The 20285-nt window shown below is 41.0% G+C and overlaps 1 protein-coding gene across 1 annotated transcript in view; it reads right to left on the reverse strand.

Moving 5' to 3' along the window:
- Nucleotides 1-20285, reverse strand: part of DYSF (dysferlin) — a 591346-nt gene that overhangs the window by 483337 nt on the left and 87724 nt on the right. Inside the window, exon 4 of the mRNA XM_030190967.1 lies at nucleotides 5583-5688. Within this exon, the coding sequence (XP_030046827.1) occupies nucleotides 5583-5688 (106 nt within the window). The remainder of the gene's footprint in view (nucleotides 1-5582; nucleotides 5689-20285) is intronic.

The following is a 20285-nucleotide window of genomic DNA, read 5'->3' on the forward strand; positions in this document are numbered from 1 at the left end:
CTGATTGTGATACGGTAAAGTATGTTTTGGACTGCTCACTGATACATAGTAACATAGTAGATGATGGCAGAAAAAGACCTGCACAGTCCATCCAGTCTGCCCAACAAGATAAACTCATATGTGCTACTTTTTGTATATACCTTGATTTGTACCTGTCCTCTTCAGGGCACAGACCGTATAAGTCAGCCCAGCACTATCCCCGCCTCCCAACCACCAGCCCTGCCTCCCACCACCGGCTCTGGCACAGATCGTATAGGTCTGCTCAGCACTATCCTCGCCTCCAAACCACTAGTCCCACCTCCCACCACCGGCTCTGGCACTTGATTTTGGCACTACTAAAAAGTTTCTCTACCTTAATTCTGTGTTCTTCAGCTATGGACTTAATTTCAAAGATTGCAGTACTCACAGTAGCACACAAGAGAGATAAAATACTTCAGAGAAGGCAGCTAAGGCTTCTTTGCAATCTATGTGCAAGCACTTTCATTTTTATGTTTGCAGATGGAAAATGTTGGCAGGACAACTAAGTAAAAATCCAACAGCACCTTAGGAACTCTGGATAGGTATGCAGAACCCTACTGCAAAACTGTGTAGGGTGATCAGTTACTAGAGCCTGGAGCTAACTCTGCATGCTAAAATTACCACAACCAAAAACGCATGGGACAGGAAAAAGGGTCTAGAGTCTTTTCATCACACCAGACAGAAAACCTCTTCCAATTCAACCTATACGATCTTTGTGGAATCTGTACTAGAGACCAGAGACAGTCCTACAATATTTTGCCAGCCAGCTTCAGGGTAGCTCAAGTTACCCCCTCAACATTCAAGCTGTAAGGAAAAGGGACCGTGTTGGGTTGTAACAATAGTCTCAGATTACACAGCGCTCTGAAATACCCAACGCTTTAAAATACCCCAGTCTGATGGATCATCTTATGTAAAATTCCAGAAGTGACTAAACAACGTATACAAGGTAGGGAAAGTTTATCACAAAAAATATATCAAAATCTACACTTTCCTTGCATTAGAATGATACAAAAAATCAGTGTATTGTGCTGGATTTCTAATAAGGAGGAAAAAGAGCCTCACAGAGCTCCTAGACAATATGTCTGTCTACTGGAGCTAAAACGGATCTTAAATTGATCCTCTGTTCATCATTGGCTCTGAAAAACCCCCCCAAAAAATAATTTTCTAATGTTTCAATTAACAGTGACAAAGATAATAGTTCCTTTCAATTGTTGCTTCACAAAATATTAGGACTAATTATTGCTTCACAGAATATTAGAACAAAGTGTAAAATAAACACTTATCTATAGCGTGAGAAGACTTCAATCTTTCTTCCTATGGCGCTCCAAGCGCCAGAAGTGGACATGGTACTTTCCTCAACCAACAGAGGGCTATAAGAATCATGTTTCCCTGATCCCAACCGATTTTCAAGAACGTTTTTGGCTATTAAAGAAATCAGAGAATGTACTAAAGGAAGGCATCCAAGGCTAGTTTGTCATCTGTCTCTACCATGCTAAGTGGGGTCTGTCATTTACACTGCTGTTCTTACAAGAGGCCATGAACTGGTACATCAAAGTAGCATTTAGAGACTATTTAAAAAAAAAACTGCAAGTGGCCAAATATATTGCTACATACAATCACTTCTTGCTGAGGAGGGAAGGGGGCTCTTGTTCTATGCACATTGGGATAGAAGGCAATGTCCAATTGTGGGTTAAAAGATAGAAAACAAGAGGTTTAAATGGTCAGTATTCTCAATGGAGAAGGGTAGATAGTGGGGTTCCTCAGGGGTCTGTGCTGGGACCGCTGCTATTTAACATATTTATAAATGATCTAGAGGTGGGAATAACTAGAGAAGTAATTAAATTTGCAGACGACACCAAAGCTATTCAAAGTTGTTAAATCATTAAGAGGATTGTGAAAAATGCAAGAGGACCTTACAAGCCTGGGAGACTGGGCATCCAAATGGCAGATGACTTTTAGAGTGAGCAAGTGCAAAGTGATGCGTGTGGGAAACAGTTACGTTATGCAAGGATCCACATTAGGGGTCACCGCCCAAGATAATGATCTAGGTGTCATCACTGATACATTGAAACCCTCTGCTTGTTGTTTTCCCACAACATCATTAGTGCATAAGTTAGAGTAACAAAACCATAATTTTTGAAGAATGGTTTCATCTCATAATCAAAAGGCCTTAAACTATAAGCATAGTATCCATTCACAGGCTTTTGCTCTTCAACAAATCTGGGAACTCTAGAAGCTACAAAAATCCCTACAGCTAAATTGTTTTCTGTAATTAATATGAGCAGCCTGCTGGCTTAAATGTTCACTATCTTTCTCTAATACACTGTCTCCTCAGGTTTTTAGCTCTTTCCTAAAATTCACTTCTATCTTTCTCTGCCTATCTGTGCAGAGATTATCTCCTAATCATTCCTCCTAAAAGAACAGTATTTTCAGGATAGGTAAATATCTATAGCAGTAGTGGTCACCAGGTGGCAGTATTAAATCAGTATAATAGATTATGATACTAGTACCTTGCAGCCCATATAACTACTGTAGCCTGCAGACTTTGATGTATTCCATGAGTTTCCAATAAATCAGTGCTGGCAGAAAAAGCACTTGCCTTAAATCTTCCAACTTATAGTCTCACCTACCCCAACTCCTGCTTTTAGGGGCCCTTTTACTAAAGGGTTGCCACGCAGCAACCCGGAACTACCACTGGCCCAATGCGGCCATTTCCAGTCTGCTCACGCTTTCCAAAAATACTAGGCCTAGGGGGCATGCGATGAAACTACAGTTTAATAAATTTAAAACAAATTGAAGAAAATTTTTTTCCTCCAATGAGTAATTAAACTCTGGAATTCGTTGCCAGAGAACGTGGTGAAGGTGGTTAGCTTGGCAGAGTTTAAAAAGGGGTTAGACGGTTTCCTAAAGGACAAGTCCATAAACCACTACTAAATGGACTTGGGAAAAACCCACAATTCTGGGAATAGCATGTATAGAATGCTTGTACGTTTGGGAAGCTTGCCAGGTGCCCTTGACCTGGATTGGCCGTTGTCGTGGACAGGATGCTGGGCTCGATGGACCCTTGGTCTTTTCCCAGTGTGGCATTACTTATGTACTTCTAGATTTTGATACTGTTACTATTCTACAGACATAGTTCAATGAATCCCAATATGTGAGACAGCCAAATGGTTATATTATGCTCAGAAAGGTTTAGGGTAAACAGAATAGGAGTAGTATTTTATTCATATAAAAGATAAGAGTAAAGCAACTGAAATGCAGGGGATAAAGAGAAAGAAGGTAGTGCTTCAGGTCCTGTTGAAAAGGGTGTATGGCACTTCCAGAATTATCTATAAACCACTCAATGACATGTATAAGACTACAATGAAATTAGGAAGTGCTGCTGTTAGGTTGGAAAAGAGACGGCTGAGGGGGGATATGATTGAGGTCAATAAAATCCTGAGTGGTGTAGAATGGGTAGAAGTGAATCGATTTTTCACTCTTTCAGGGGACACTCAATTAAATTACATTTAAATACTTTTAAAACAAATAGGAGGACATTTTTTTTTCACTCAAAGAATAGAAGCTCTGGAACTCACTTCTGGAGAATGCAGTAACAGCGGTTAGCGTATCTGGGTTTAAAAAAAGGTTTGGACATGTTCCTGGAGGAAAATTCCATAGTCTGTTATTGAGACAGATATGGGGAAACCACTGCTTGCCCCAGGATTGGTAGCATGGAAAGTTGCTACTAACTGGGTTTCTGCCAGGTACTTTTGGCCTGGATTGTCCACGGTTAGAAGCAGGATTCTGGACTAGATGGACCATTGGTCTGACCCAGTATGGCTATTCTTATGTTCTTAGAATATTTTAATCTGGCAAATGTGGAATAGATTATCACATCTGAGGAATCCATTAGAAGTAGAGAGATATGCTATTTAAATGTCTAAAAACCCAAGAAATTAAGCTCACATTACTCCCTAACCATGCAGCAGAAAAAGTAGCATGCCACATCTCACATATCATTTACTGAAGCAACTTCTAGCCTATATGTCTCATATAGATTCTGAAGCCTTTCAAAGATTAGTTTAGATCTTACAAGCTTCTCCTGGAGATGACCTGTGTTCCCCTAGCCTTTGGCAAAATATTTCCAATCTAATCTGATTGTATAGTAGTCAGATCAGGAAATGGGCAAAGCTAACAAATTATCAAACGTGGGCACTCATTTTCGAAGCATATGGACATCTCAAAATGGCCAAAAAAATGTCTATCTGCTGAAAACGTCCAATTTTCAAAAGGTAGAATTTGGCCATTTACCACTGCAGTTCATCCAAATAGCAAGGGGGCATGTTGGAGACGTGTTTTGGGTAAGCCCAAAATTAGGACATCTTTCAGCAATAATGGAATGGGAAGAAACGTCCAAGGCAAAAAAGAAGGATGTTTTTATCTAGACCTGTTTCAATAACGTCCAGGGTACAAAAAAAGGTGCCCTGATTGAGCATTAAGACATGACCCCTCCTTAATCTCCCAGTAATTATTCCCAACCATCTCCGACCCAAGAAGTGCATGTGACAGTGGATACCAGGCTATAAGACAGCTTTAGATATTATGGTCATTCCTAATAGAGCAGCAAGAAAGTGTAAGGAGTAGCTTAGTGGTCAATCCACAGACATTCAAAAAACACTCTTAAAATGCCATAAAAAAAATAATAGGTTCTTCACGTGGGGATGCCAGCCGCAGAGTCAAAGTCAATAAAACATACCCAAGCACTTCAACATGCACATGAAGTCAAACAGTGGTGCAATCAAGTCACAAGAAGTTCAGTCTTCTGTAGCTCCCTTTGGTTAAAAGCACAACAGGTAAGTGTTAGGAACAGTTTATTAACCTATGATGCAGATGTTCTCCTAGCATTCATGAGTGATTCTTTTATAGTATTTATCTATTGCACAGCAGAGATAACAGCCATTAGTCATAATGATAAATTCCAAAGAAATTTCAGTAAATAAGAAACTTGAGTAACATACATAACAGTAAATAAATAAATAAAATAGAATGACATGGAATTTCAAAACTAAAACTCTTCATGGAGATTTTCTATGAAACTGCAGGAGCCAATAATTTCTTGTTATTGCCCAATTATCAACACTGATTGGCTCGTTAATCAATTAAGTTACGCACACAAATTGAACATGCATCCCAATTTGCACTTGCAACTTAAAGCACCATATATAGAATCCAGGGGTTAGTACCTAATAGTAGGCACTAAGTTATAGAATGAGGAGGAATAGTTAGTGCAGCAGCTTGAAAACAGGAGGAACTGGGTTCAGTTCCCACTGAGGCTCCTTGTGGCTCTGAGCAAGACACCTAACCTGCCATTGCCCTAGGTACAAAATAAGTACCTGTATATAATTGTAAATCACTCTGATTTTAATCACAGAAAGGCAGCATATCAAATCCAATCTCCTTTCTCTTTCCTATAAAATTGTCCCTTTTTGGACATTTCACATAGCTGCCCTGTTATGAAATTACACCCTTGCTGAGCAGAAGAGAAACATGCCTGTTTGTTTAGTCATAGCTTGCACTCTTACCCCAGTGTTCTGCTTCTTGGTGTCCAATAGGAAGACATTAAAGCTTGCCGTCAAGATGGGAGAACCAAGCACATCACGCAGAGGAACTCGTGCCTCACCCAAAAATCTTCCAGGGAAAAACAGAAATGCAATATAAATAAAGAGCTCAGACATTTTGATTAATACAAACTAAAGGTCATCACTTCCTTATAACTTGAAATCAGCAATACACTTTTCTATCTTGGTCCAACAGGACCCATTTGGACTAGTTGAGACTAGTTAATGATAAAGTTGCATATCAATACACAGCCAACAGCGGTAATATAACAAAATGCAAACTATGTGCTCTCAAATTAATATTTAATCTAATCTAATCTAAGCACTTGTAGACTACGTAATCCCAATTCTTGGTCCAAAGCGGTTTAAAACAAAATGTGAAAAAAATTATGATACTCTAATAATGGGAATTATCCTATTTTTGGAATAAGTTTTTAATTGTCTACATAATATAGTAAATAAAGACATTCTTTCTATCGAAGGTGGTAATGAGGGGCATAATTAAAAGGGACGTCCTCGTTTCGATTTGGACGTCCTTGCAAAATGTCCCCATCCAGGGGCGGGGAAACCCGTATTATCGAAACAAGATGGACGTCCATCTTTCATTTCGATAATACGGTCAGGGATGCCCAAATCCTGAAATGTGGTCGTCCTTAGAGATGATCATCCCTAGACTTGGTTGTTTCTGATTTTCGGCGATAATGGAAACCAAGGACGCCCATCTCAGAAACGACCAAATACAATCCATTTGGTCTTGGGAGGAGCCAGTATTTGTAATGCACTGGTCCCCCTGACATGCCAGGACACCAACCGGGCATCCTAGGGGGCACTGCAGTGGACTTCATAAATTGCTCCCAGGTACATAGCTCCCTTACCTTGTGTGCTGAGCCCCCCCAAAACCCACTACCCACAACTGTGCACCACTACCATAGCCCTTACAGGTGAAGGGGACACCTAGATGTGGGCACCGTGGGTTTCTGGTGGGTTTTGGAGGGCTCACTGTTTCCTCCACAAATGTAACAGTAGGGGGGATGGGCCTGGGTCTGCCTGCCTGAAGTGCACTGCACCCACTAAAACTGCTCCAGGGACCTGCATACTGCTGTGATGGACCTGAGTATGACATCTGAGGCTGGCATAGAGGCTAGCAATCAATATTTTTAAAGATGTTTTTTGAGGGTGGGAGGGGGTTAGTGACCACTGGGGGAGTAAGGGGAGGTCATCCTCGATTCTCTCCGGTGGTCATCTGGTCATTTCAGGTACCTTTTTGTGCCTTGGTCGTAAGAAAAACATGACCAGGTAAAGTCATCCAAGTGTTCGTCATGGACGTCCTTGTTTCTTTCGAGTATGGGTCGAGGACGTCCTAGTGTTAGGCACGCCCAAGTCCCGCCTTTGCTACACCTCCAATACGCCCCCTTGAACTTTGGCCGTCCCTGCGACGTAGTGCAGTTAGGGACATCCAAAATCGGCTTTCGATTATACCGATTTGGACGACCCTGGGAGAAGGATGCCCATCTTCCGATTTATGTCAAAGATGGGCGTCCTTTTCTTTTGAAAATGAGCCCAAATGTATACCATATTTCAACTACCTGAAAGGGAAAAGACAATTCAAGTATTTTCTTAAATTGTACAATTTTGAAAGGTGGAAAATGTAACAGTAATAAATCCCTTAATCTTGATAAACATCTAATAGGAAATAAAGGGATTAGATAAAACAGACTCAGGAGGTCAACTATTTAAAATTTAAAAACAAAATAAGCCAATTTAAACTCTACTCAAGCCCTCATCAGCAACCAATGAAGGGACACCAAAAGTGGAGAGGCATGATCAAACTTTGTTCAATCAGTCTATTCACTATATTCTTCAAGAATTGAAATGTTTTCATAAGAGTAACAAAAACACTTGCATAAAGTGCATTGCAATAATCCAGTTAATTAAGGCTTGAACAAATAACGATTAAGGTTTGAACAAATAAGGTAAATTGGTTCTCAAAGAAGTAAGAACGGATGGCTCTTAATTGTATAAAGAAACATTTTGTAATACAAATTATTACTCTGGGAATCAAATGTCAAGAAATAATCTGAAATGATTCTTGGTACTTTAACTTTCAACTGGAAGTAAGTCTTCGGCATTTAAAGGTAATACTTTCAGAAAAGATCCATAGGGATGTCCTAGCCAAAGGATTTTAGTTTTAGTGGTATTTGATTTTTAATTACTGACTTTCAAGCAAGAACCTTGGTATGCCTGTTACTTTCACACAATGGAAATAATTCCACAGAAGATTTGATATATAGAGGGGCATAATCGAGCAGCGCTGGCCAAATAGATGGCCGGCCATCTATTTGGCCGGCACCGCAAACAGCAGTCCCAAACCGTATTATCGAAAAAGATGGCCGGCCATCTTTCGTTTTGATAATACGGTTGGGGCCGGCCAAATGTCAGAGATGGCCGGGTTTGAGATGGCTGGCATCAGTTTTCGCCGATAATGGAAACCGAGGCCGGCCATCTCAAACCCAGCCAAATCCAAGGCATTTGGTCATGGGAGGGGCCAGCATTTGTAGTGCACTAGTCCCCCTCACATGCCAGGACACCAACCGGGCATCCTAGGGGGCACTGCAGTGGACTTCAAAAATTGCTCCCAGGTGCATACCTCCCTTACCTTGGGTGCTGAGCCCCCCCCCCAAATCCCCCCAAAACCCACTCCCCACAATTGTACACCATTATCATAGACCTTATGGGTGAAGGGGGCACCTACATGTGGGTACAGTGGGTTTTGGGGGGGGTTTGGAGGGCTTAACATTTACCACCACAAGTGTAACAGGTAGGGGGATGGGCCTGGGTCCACCTGCCTGAAGTGCACTGCACCCACTACATACTGCTCCAGGGACCTGCATACTGCTGTCAGGGAGCTGGGTTTGACATTTGAGGCTGGCATAGAGGCTGGCAAAAATTATTTTAGGGGGTGGGAGGAGGTTGGTCACCACTGGGGGAGTAAGGGGAGGTCATCCTCGATTCCCTCCGGTGGTCATTTGGTCAGTTGGGGCACCTTTTTGAAGCTTGGTCGTGAGAAAAAAGGGACTAAGTGAAGCCAGCGAAATGCTCATCAAGGCCGGCTTTCTTTTTTCCATTATCAGGCGAAGCCGGCCATCTCAAAGCATGCCCCCGTCCCGCCTTCACTACCCTACCGAAACGCCCCCTTGAAGTTTGGCCGGCTCCGCGACAGAAAGCAGTTGGCGCCAGCCAAAATCAGCTTTTGATTATACCGATTTGGCCGGCTTTAGAAGCTCGCCGGCCATCTCCCGATTTGTGTTGGAAAATGGCCGGCGATCTCCTTCAAAAATAAGCTGGATAGGCACCCATATGGCAAGGAACACACTAAGCAAAGGAGCAAACCGGGCATATATAATATATAGACAAGTACACACCATCAAAAGGGATGTGTTTGGGGTGGAGAATAGGCATGAAAGTATGCATGTATGATGTATTTATAAAAGTCAGACACAAGTAAGTCATCAAAAGTTGGTGCACACATCTACATCTGCTATATATACCAACCAGAATCAAAAGAAGATGTCTCATTTGACCTGGAACATTGCTTGGTGCTGCTGGGTGGTGTTTTAGTGCATGGTCAAACTATATTCATTTATAAACAATCTTCTCCTCTGCCCTCATTTAATCCCCTTGATCCCTCTGCTGCCTCATTCCTAACTCTCTCTACCATCTTCTCCTTTGCAATTTATTTATTTATATATTTTTATTTATTTAGGACATTTGTATCCCACATTAACGCAAACAAGCTCAGGTTCAATGTGGTTTACCGTCATGAAAAACATCAAAAATATGATACTGTCAGATAATTAATTATAACATTTTAACATATTAGGAATAATTGTGTGCTTGGTATGAAGCTAGCCAAGAGCATTGGTTATGTTGAAACATATAAAAGAGACGGCAACATGTTTATTGTCTTTTAATAAGAATAATAGAATAATAATTAATAGAAAAGCCTTTAATAATTTATGGAAACTCAGATAATCTTCTAAGTACCTTATATCATATGAGTTGGTGTACCAATTTATGTATTACAGTTCAAGCAATAATTAGAGGAATTTAAGCCAGCACTATGAAGTTTCCATGGAGTCCACAAAGCTCTGTAGTAGGAAAACAGCATTGATTGTAGAAAGTTAGCTGCAGATAAGGGTTTTAGGAGCGAGGACTATAAACTGGTTTGGAGAGCCTCAGAACTTGATGATTAGTATCTTTTTCCAATATTTCTTGAAAGACATTGTTAGCTTTGAATCTGTGCGATAATAGAGTTTTGTGCAGAGTTGAAGCTGCATGTCCATTGCTTAGGAGGCATCTTGTTAATTGATAAATAGATGGAGTTGTAAAATTAGAACATTGCAAGATGCTTGGTTTTTTTAAGCAATGTTTCAGTTGAGAGACTATTGGGCTCAATTTCGAAAGAGAAGGGCGCCCATCTTTCGCCACAAATCGGGAGATGGGCGTCCTTCTCACAGGGTCGCCCAAATCGGCATAATCGAAAATCGATTTTGGGCGCCCTCAACTTTTTTCCGTCGCGGGGACGACCAAAGTTCCTGGGGGCATGTCAGAAGCATAGCGAAGGCGGGACTGGGGCGTGCCTAACACATGGGCGTCCTTGGCCAATAATGGAAAAAAGAAGGGCGTCCCTGATGAACACTTGGATGACTTTACTTGGTCCTTTTATTTTTACGACCAAGCCACAAAAATGTGCCCTAAATGACCGGATGACCTCCCCTTACTCCCCCAGTGGTCACTAACCCCCTCCCACCCTAAAAACAAATGTTTTAATATTTTTTCCAGCCTCTATGCCAGCCTCAAATATCATACCCAGCTCCATGACAGTAGTATGCAGGTCTCTAGAGCAGTTTTAGTGGGTATTGCAGTGCACTTCAGGCAGGCAGACCCAGACCCATACCCCCCTATCTGTTAAACTTGTGGTGGTAAATGTGAGCCCTCCAAAACCCACCACAAACCCACTGTACCCACATCTAGGTGCCCCCCCTCCTTCACCCGTAAGGGCTATGGTAGTGGTGTACAGTTGTGGGGAGTGGGTTTGGGGGGGTTTGGAGGGCTCAGCACACAAGGTAAGGGAGCTATGCACCTGGGAGCTTTTTTTAAAGTCTATTGCAGTGCCCCCTAGGGTGCCCAGTTGGTGTCCTGGCATGTCAGGGGGACCAGTGCACTACGAATCCTGGCTCCTCCAAGACCAAATGGCTTGGATTTGGTCATTTCTGAGATGTGCGTCCTCGGTTTCTATTATCGCCGAAAATCGGGGATGACCATCTCTAGGGACGACCATCTCTAAGGTCGACCTAAATGTGGAGATTTGGGCATCCCCGACCGTATTATCGAAATGAAAGATGGGCGCCCATCTTGTTTTGATAATACAGGTTTCCACGCCCCTTCGCAGGGACGTTCTGCGAGGACGCTCTCAGGAAAACTTGGGCGCCCCATTCGATTATGCCCCTCCACGTAGCTCATTTTCAAAAGAGAAAAAGTCTGAAAAATATCATAAAGCACCATTTGGACATTTTTCTTCTCAAAACAACCAAATCAGTATTTTCGAAATGTATTTTGCAGACGTTTATCTACACAATTTGTCTGCTGTGTGTCCAAATCACAAGGAGGCATGTTGGGGGTGTTTTGAAGGCAGGATTAGGGTGTGCCTAACACTTGGATGTTTTACAGCCGTAATAGAACAAAGCCAAAATGTCCAGGACTAAAATTAAGACGCTTTGGTCTAGACCTGTTTTCAGAATGAATAAGGCACAAAAAGGATCCCTAAATGACCACTAGAAGAAAACAGGGTGAAATCCAATACCTCCCCCCCCCCAAGTCGTCACTGATCCTCACCCCCAAAAAAGTGAATAGAAATATGACTTACCAGCCTCTATGACAGCCTCAGATGTTAAAGTCAGGTCTATTAGAGCAGCATGCAGGTCCCTGAATCAGTGTAGTAGTGTATGGGGAGAGGGGACATCCCTTTCAGGTGTATCTATTTAACTGCATGGAGTCAGAGAGGTGGTTATTCGCCAGAATACGCACTGTAGGGTCAGGGTATTACACTTTAATTTTGTCAATAAAGTCAAAATGAACTCCAAACCATGTGTGCTTAGGCTATTATATAATACTAGCACAAAGTAATATTGGCGCCAAAAGGTAGGTACGCCCACTTACTATGGAGCAATGACTTACGTAAGCAGATATGCCTAATTGTGCCATGCAATGTATGATAGAATCAAAACTATATAGAGAAGAAAGGTCCCGCTTAACTTTCTTTCTGAGAAGTTCTGAGAGAAGAGGACATTTCTCTAGGTAAGTGAACATTATTTTGCTCTGTGCTTTGGTAACTTAAAGATTGGGGTTTAAAAGAAGAATTGTAGGTTATTGATAAAGACAATTAGAATTAAAAAAAATTAAAAAGCAAACTTTATTAACTAGTCTCCATACCCTTTTCCCCATAGCTTTAAAACTTGAACTTTCTGCCACAGCATTAATAGATAGCCTCTAGAAGGCACATCAGGGCCTGGTTCAGAAAAAAAAAAGAGAAGCAAGAAGGACATGGGGGAATCCACTGCTTGCCCTGGGATTGGTAGCATGGAACGGTGCTACTAATTGGGTTTCTGCCAGGTACTTGTGACCTGGATTGGTCACTGCTGGCAGCAGGATACTGGGCTAGATGGACCATAGGTCTGACCGGGTATGGCTATTCTTATGTTCCTATGTTCTATAAGTTAGTTACACACACTGTAAATATACCCATGACATGCCCATCTCTGCCTACGTCTACACCCCCTGAGAGTTGCCATTTGTCTATTGTTTATGTTTGAATTATTCTTGCTGTACACCACCTTGAGTGAATTCCATCAAAAAGGCGTTAAATAAATCCTAATTAAATAAATTAAATGCCAATTTAGCTCCAATTAGCTAGTTATGTTATGCATCTAACTGATCCTATTCTATAAGTGGGCACATAATTACATGCCTAACTTCAGGCACCATTTATAGAATTTGAGGGTAAGCGATTAAAGCACCTTGTTTATAAATGGTGCCTAACACTTACATGCACAACTGCCAATTACTGGTGCCAATCATGCATGTAATCGATAGTATCCTATAAACTGGGTACACTATTGGCACTTAAATGTAGGCTCCAGCTTATAGAATTGCCTTTTAGGGCTTTTCTCCTATGGTGTTTATTATTAAAATGGACTTGGGAAAAATCCACTGCTTATTTCTTGGATAAGCAGCATAAAATATATTGTACTGTTTTGGGATCTTGCCAGGTACTTACATTCTGGATTGGCCACTGTTAGAAACAGGATGTTGGGCTTGATGGACCTTCAGTCTATTCCAGTATGGCAACTCTTATGTACTTATTGAATCAGGCCCACAGTATATCAAGTGTAATCCTGATTTAGTGTTTTTCTGCACCTAAATGTCTTTACATGGCGCTGCACTAAGATCAGCACAGAATGTTTTCTTGCCATAGGTGTCAAATCACAGAAGACAGACACTTCATATGAATATGACTGGGTTTTCTACTTAAACAATCCAGCTGGGTTAGCAAATAACACAACAGGACATTTTTTTCCTGTGTTCTAGTCATACTGCAGATCACCAATGTGTTAGAGGGAACTAAGAGGAAAAGCAATTTCCTCTCCAAATGTAAAATGTATCAACATCTACAACTTAAAATAAACATACTGTAACTGGAGTGGCAGTCTTCCCAAACCACACCCCTTCCAATACTTTAGAGCTAATTTTAGAAGAACTGTATACCATTTGTACCTGTTATTTGTTAATTTAAATCAGCATATAATTAGTGATTTTAGAAAGGGTGCCACTTTTTACTTGTACAGATAGGAGGTATGTTCTGGGTGATCCTTCAAAGGATATACATATCCTATAATCTGGGCTTTTTTTGAGGGGGTACTTGGGGGTACTGAGTACCGGCACCTTTTCCATTGTCTGCTAAAATTGACCCATGGACCCCAAGTTTTAATTAAAGAGCTCAGGCTCTAACACTAATTTTGCCTTCTCATAGATTCTGTGACTGGTTGCAGGGGGCCTGGCTGTTGTGGGGTGGGTCCCTCAGTGATCACCCCACTCCTGAAGGGTGGCCTAGCATTTGAGTACTGGCACCTTTTTTGCTAGAAAACACACTGCCTATAATATAGAATGGAAATCCACACACATCCAAGAAAATTTCCCCATGGGCATCCATACCTACTTTGAGTCACACAAAACTGTTGGCTAACTTCTCGTGTGATCTTGGGCTTCAGAGGGCAGCCAGAGGTTGGAACTGTTCTTACCTGACAGGCATTCAAAACTACCTCAGTTAAAAGTCTTCAGTCTACAAGGCAAGTTGCATCATATGTTTATACTTTCTTTTTAAGTAAATCATCCATTACATGTATGGGTTTGCATAGGTGCTGGGAAGAGGATATACAGCAATCTATTTCAGATAAAAGTTGGGAGCAGATATGGAGATCGCTGTTGAATTGTTCCAAGTCTGCTGCCATAACACAGTCCCTCTATTTCTTTACGCATAGATCCTTATGGATGCCCCTCAGGTCACATACAATTAACCCTGGCATTTCCAACTTATGTTGGTCCTGTCATGCCCAACAAGGTACTATCAAACATCTTATCTTTGAGTGTGTGTGTATTAAAGCATTCTGGAATGACATATGGCTCACTCTGACAGAAGTGTTTCATTTTACTGGTCCCATATTGTATAAATATTTATTGCTTAGAGACCAATGTTTTAGATCTAAATTAAAATCTAATGAATGCATGCTTGTTAATACCATGTTTACTTTAGCCTTGAAGGTACTTTTTGAGCACTGGAAAACCTTGAACCAAGCCACACATCAAGACTGGTGGAACCTAGTATTTCAAACTTATAAATATGAAACATGCCTTGCTAAAAAATCACCTCGTTTTATCTTGTATAAGGAGAAGTGGTCTTTGTTGCTGACTTACTTTAAAGATGCATGTTGATAAGAGTTTTTTTTTTTCATTTCTCCTCCCTTCTTTTTTACACTTTTTAAGGTATGTACATTATTACACTGGTTTATATTATGTTGCTCTTCTGTAATTAAATCAATAAAAATACTAAGACTAAAAAAAAATGCCAAATGTTTGAGTTTCACAGTTTGGGTCCTTAATCGGTTACCCATGGACATGATGTTTTACAGGAACTATCACCTACATACTAAGAGGGTAACTCTCAAAAGGTTACCTAAAGCTAAGCACTGGAATGATGAACAGTACTCACAGAATCTATATCAACAATTATCCGCACAATTCCATTATAGAATATTAGCGCAAGTACTAAGTTAAGCACCTAACTATTGGCACGAGCACTTATGCTAGCTCAAAGGCTGGAGTAAATACTCACGCCTATCTACTGTCAGTTAGATGTGCAACTAATAGTATTCTATAATCTAAGCATGTAAGTGGTAGACACAACCCGACCCATACATGTCCTCCCTGCAGTTGTGCGCTATGGATTTTGCACATAAACTTTGTAGAATCCTAAGGGCAACATAACTGTTAATTAGTGCCAATTAGTGCCAAGTAACACTAATTACAGCCAGTAATTGGTTTTTAACAGCTAATTATTAAATTAAGTTATGCATACAACTTTGCGTGCTAACCCTCTAATGCTATAAAAGCATTTGATTAGCAACTTAATTAGCACCAATTATTGGCTTTTTAACAAGCAATTATTGGCACTAATTAGATGTAATTGGAATATACATATTTTACATATGAGCTGAAAAAGGGAGCATGGAAATGGTAGGGTCATGGGTGGAATGGGGGCGTTCCTTACATCTACATGCATTTTTATAGAATGAGGCGGGAAATGCGCCTAATTTAGGTGTGTAAATTTGGACCACATTTCAGTTGCTGCAAATAGCCTCGCCTAAAGTTAGGGACAATTCCCAGGGGCATAAGCGCTGTTCTATAAACCATGCCTAACTTTAAGTGCGGCTTATAGACTTATACTTTTTTCGGCGCCAATTTTTTCAGCATCATATATAGAATTCATCCCTAAGCATGGACTTGTGTGCAAGTTCATAGAACTAGAGGGCATGGGGGCAAGTCCATAACAGGGCACCTCCAGTTAGGTGCCCCAATAACACACGATATTCTATAACAACACCTGGGCACCCAGAGGTCATTATACAATACTAGCATAACCCAGTATCGGTATGCCTAACATTAATTTGCCCACAGTTACACAAGCCATAGACCCGGCGATCTGCGAGTCCCTTAATGTGGTTTGAACATGTGTAACTTACAGCATTCTGTAACTGGCAGCCACACCCATGTCCCATCCAGGTGCCACCCACAGTTTGGCCCCCTTACAGAATAGTGCTTAGGGCACTTAGATCGCTTAAGTGCAAAAGTGCAAATTTTCTCCACATTTATACACATTGGTGCTTATAGAATTGCCATTTCTATAATTGGTCATCTCCATTTAGGCACCCCTAGGATGTATGGTGAGACCCTATTCTATAACAGCACCTGGGTTCCCAGATTCTAAATAGTAGTAGTAGTAGATTCCGTTATAGAATACTAAAGTAACCTAGTATCAGCATAGTTCACATTTACATACCCGTAGTTATAGCACAACAGCAGTCATGTAAATGTGGAAGGGATGTGATTAACTTACCGTATTCTGTAAGTTACACATGTAAGTTGAAACCCCTCCCCTCCCAATATGCTCAATGAGTACACCCTTACAAATACATGATATGCCACTTACGTGTATCATTATAGGATACTGCTTAGCTGTCCTGCTAGCACTTTCATAGGTAAGTGTACAGTTTCATACATAAGTGCTATTATTCTGTTAAATTATGTGTGTAAGGCATGCATAAATGCAAGCTCCCAATTATAAAACTGCCCTTCAATTTCATAGACGCTATTGGTTGGTTCTTTTTGATGCTGCTTTTAACTCCTAACCCTTACTCACTTGTTAAGTACCCGTATTTTATCATTCCCACCTTTGTTATTCCCTTATCTCTTATTTGTCCTGTTTGTCTGTCCTAATTAGATTGTAAGCTCTGTCGAGCAGGGACTGTCTCTTCATGTTCAAGTGTACAGCGCTGCGTACGTCTTGTAGCACTATAGAAATGATAAGTAGTAATAGTAGTAGTAATTTATACAGTTACGTGTTCCTGAGAAAATATGATTTACACATTTTGTGTGCCTTACACGCTTGCAGCTTCCAGTAATGTGACATGCATCACTCTGACAGGTCCCTATGTTGGGATTTCTGTAAGGATGGCATTGAGAGAATATCTTCATTGTGTTTTAAGAATAAAAAGACTTTTTATCTTGGATTTTGTCTGGGTATCTTCCACTCTTTTGTTTTTGTATGGCTGTTTGCCTCTAGAAGTTTTTTCCTTTTTTTGCTTTGAATAATTCTATAAACCATTTTCACATATAAAGGACTAGATTCTACATACTACACCTAAAAAATTGGCGATGAAACAAAACATGCCTAGGCATAATCTATAAAGTATGCCTAAACTTAGGTGTACTTTATAGAATAAGCCTAAATTTTCCCGCAATTTATAGAATATGTCAAGCTTCCGACCACATGACTAAATTTAGTCACAGGCAGTGCCGATGCTAAATTAGGCGCAAAATGAATAACACATGGAGGGGTATTTTCGATATGATGTCCAAAATCGGATTTAAACGTTTTGCGAAAAATGTCCAAAAATCCAGTAGAGAACATGGCCGTTTTCAAACCACAAAAACGTCCAACTTTTTGCAAGGCATTTTTGTGCTCTGTGCATTAATCTTTTTGGACTATTTCTGAAAAAAAAAACACCCAAGGGGAAAGACACACAAAAGCAAGTCTTTGGAATGTATTGGGGGGGGGGGGGACAGTATTCTTAGTAGACTGCCTACATAGATATCCCAGCAGAGCAGTGGGACACCCTAGGGGGCACTGAAGTGGACTTCACATAAAAGTCCCAGGTACACATCTCACCATTACCCCATTATACTGTGAGTTAAGCCCTCCAAAACCCACCAAAAACCTACTGTACCCAACTGTACACCACTACAATAGCCCTTATGCCTGCAGGTGTTACTTATATGTAGGTACAGTAGGTTTTTGGTGGGTTTTGGAGGGTTCACACTTTCCACCACAGGTGCATAAGTTAGAGTGGGATATGGGCCTGGGTCCCCCCTTCTCTACAGTCCACTACACTGACCATTAAGCTGCTCTAATAGGACTGGCCATAACATCTGAAGCTGTCACAAAGGCGGGTATGTACTGTTTCTTTCACAGCTTTGGGGAGTGGGGGGGGGTGGTCAGTGACCACTGGGGGAGTAAACGGTTTTATACCTTAATCCCTCCAGTGGTTACTTAGGGTACCTTTTGGACACTTAATCGTGATTGAAACAGGTCTTGCAAAAATGTCTTAGTTTTAGCCCTAGATATTTTCATTTTGTTCCATTATTGCAGAAAAACATCTATCTTTTGATACCGCCCATGTCCCACCCAAAACACACCCCCAATACGCCCAATTGAAGTTTGGATGAACTGTGGAGCAAAATGTCTAAAATTGAGGTGTTGAAAATTGCAATTTGAAAAGAAAAACGTCCTGCCACCTTATGACTTTTTTTTAATTTTGAAAATGATAAATGTTGTATCTCTAAAGACCAGATGGAAAGAAGGGATTATAAGAAGTTTCTGTTGTAAGGAGTATAGTGAACAGGAATTGGAGTAAGGGTTCAAGGAACAGGAGAAAAATACTGGTTGACCTGAAACATCCACAAAAAGTTATAAGGTACCCGAAGGATGTTTTTCTCTCAAAACGTCCAAGTTGCAATTTTCGACACCCTGAGTTTAGATGTTTTGCTCCACAGTTAATCTAAATTTCAAGGGGGCATGTTGGGAACATGTTGTGGGCGGGACAAAAGATAGAAGTTTTCTGCAATAATGGACAAAATTAAAACATCTAGTGTCAAAATTAAGATGTTTTTGGCTAGATCTGTTTCAATCACGACTAAGGGCCTGATGCACAAAGTTTACTGTGCTTGGAACATTTACTTTAGAGCAGTTGTAGCCTGTCTAAAGCAAAAGTTATTTCACGTATAATGCACAAAGGGGTTCTGCATCCCTTTTATTGTTCCCCATAGAAGCTACAGACTACTCTATGTAAATGCATTACAATGATACATTAAAAGCAGGAAGCCGGCTAAAGAATTGGTTGGGCTGCTGGACGAAAATGGTGTTAAAGGGGCGATCAGGGAAGACTAAGCCTTAGTGGAGAAATTAAATGAATTCTTTGCTTCGGTCTTCACCGAGGAGGATTTGGGAGGGACACCGATGCCGGAAAACATATTTGAAGCAGGCGAGTCGGAGAAACTAAACAAATTCTCTGTAAACTTGGAGGATGTAATGGGTCAGTTCTGCAAACTGAAGAGTAGTAAATCACCAGGACCTGATGGTATTCTTCCCAGAGTATTAATAGAACAGAAAAATGAACTTGTAGAGCTACTATGCTACTGTTAATAATATGCAATCTATCCCTAAAATCGAGTGTGGTACCAGAAGACTGGAGGGTAGCCAATGTTATGCCGATTTTTTTAAAAGGTTCCAGAGGAGATCCGGGAAATTATAGAAAGGTGAGTCTGACGTCGGTACTGGGCAAAATGGTAGAGGCTATTATTAAGGATATAAAATTACAGAGCACATACAAAAACATGGGCTGATGAGACAAAGTCAGCACGGATTTAGTGAAGGGAAGTCTTGCCTCACCAATCTACTACATTTTTTTGAGGGGGTGAACAAACATGTGGACAATGGAGAACTGGTGGATATTGTGTATCTGGATTTTCAAAAGGCGTTTGACAAAGTGCCTCATGAAAAACTCCTGAGGAAGCTGGAGAGTCATGGGATCAGAGGTAGGGTATTACTATGGATTAAGAACTGGTTGAAAGATAGGAAGCAAAGAGTAAGGTTGAATGGTCAGTATTCTCAGTTGAGAAGGGTAGTTAGTGGGGTCCCGCAGGGGTCTGTGCTGGGACTGCTGCTTTTTAACATATTTATAAATGACCTAGAGATGGGAGTAACTAGTGAGGTAATTAAATTCATAGATGACACAAAGTTATTCAGGGTCGTCAAGTCACAAGGAGGAATGTGAAAGATTACAGGAGGACCTCGCGAGACTGGGGGATTGGGCGTCCAAGTGGCAGATGAAGTTCAATGTTGACAAGTGCAAAGTGATGCATGTGGGAATTACAGCTATGTCATGCAAGGTTCCGCGTTAGGAGTCACGGACCTAGAAAGGGATCTGGGAGTCATCGTGGATAAGACGTTAAAACCTTCTGCTCAGTGTGCTGCGGTGGCTAAGAAAGTGCACAGAATGTTGAGTATTATTAGGAAAGGGATGGAAAACAAACACGAGGATGTTATAATGCCGTAGTATCACTCCATGGTGCAACCGCACCTCGAGTATTTGTCCAATTCTGGTCGCCGCATCTCAAAAAAGATATAAAGGAATTAGAGAAGGTGCAGAGAAGGGAGGCGAAAATGATAAAGGGAATGGAACGACTTCCCTATGAGGAAAGGCTGAGAAGGTTAGG

This window comes from Microcaecilia unicolor, chromosome 2, assembly GCF_901765095.1.
Source record: "Microcaecilia unicolor chromosome 2, aMicUni1.1, whole genome shotgun sequence".
Taxonomy (NCBI): domain Eukaryota; kingdom Metazoa; phylum Chordata; class Amphibia; order Gymnophiona; family Siphonopidae; genus Microcaecilia; species Microcaecilia unicolor.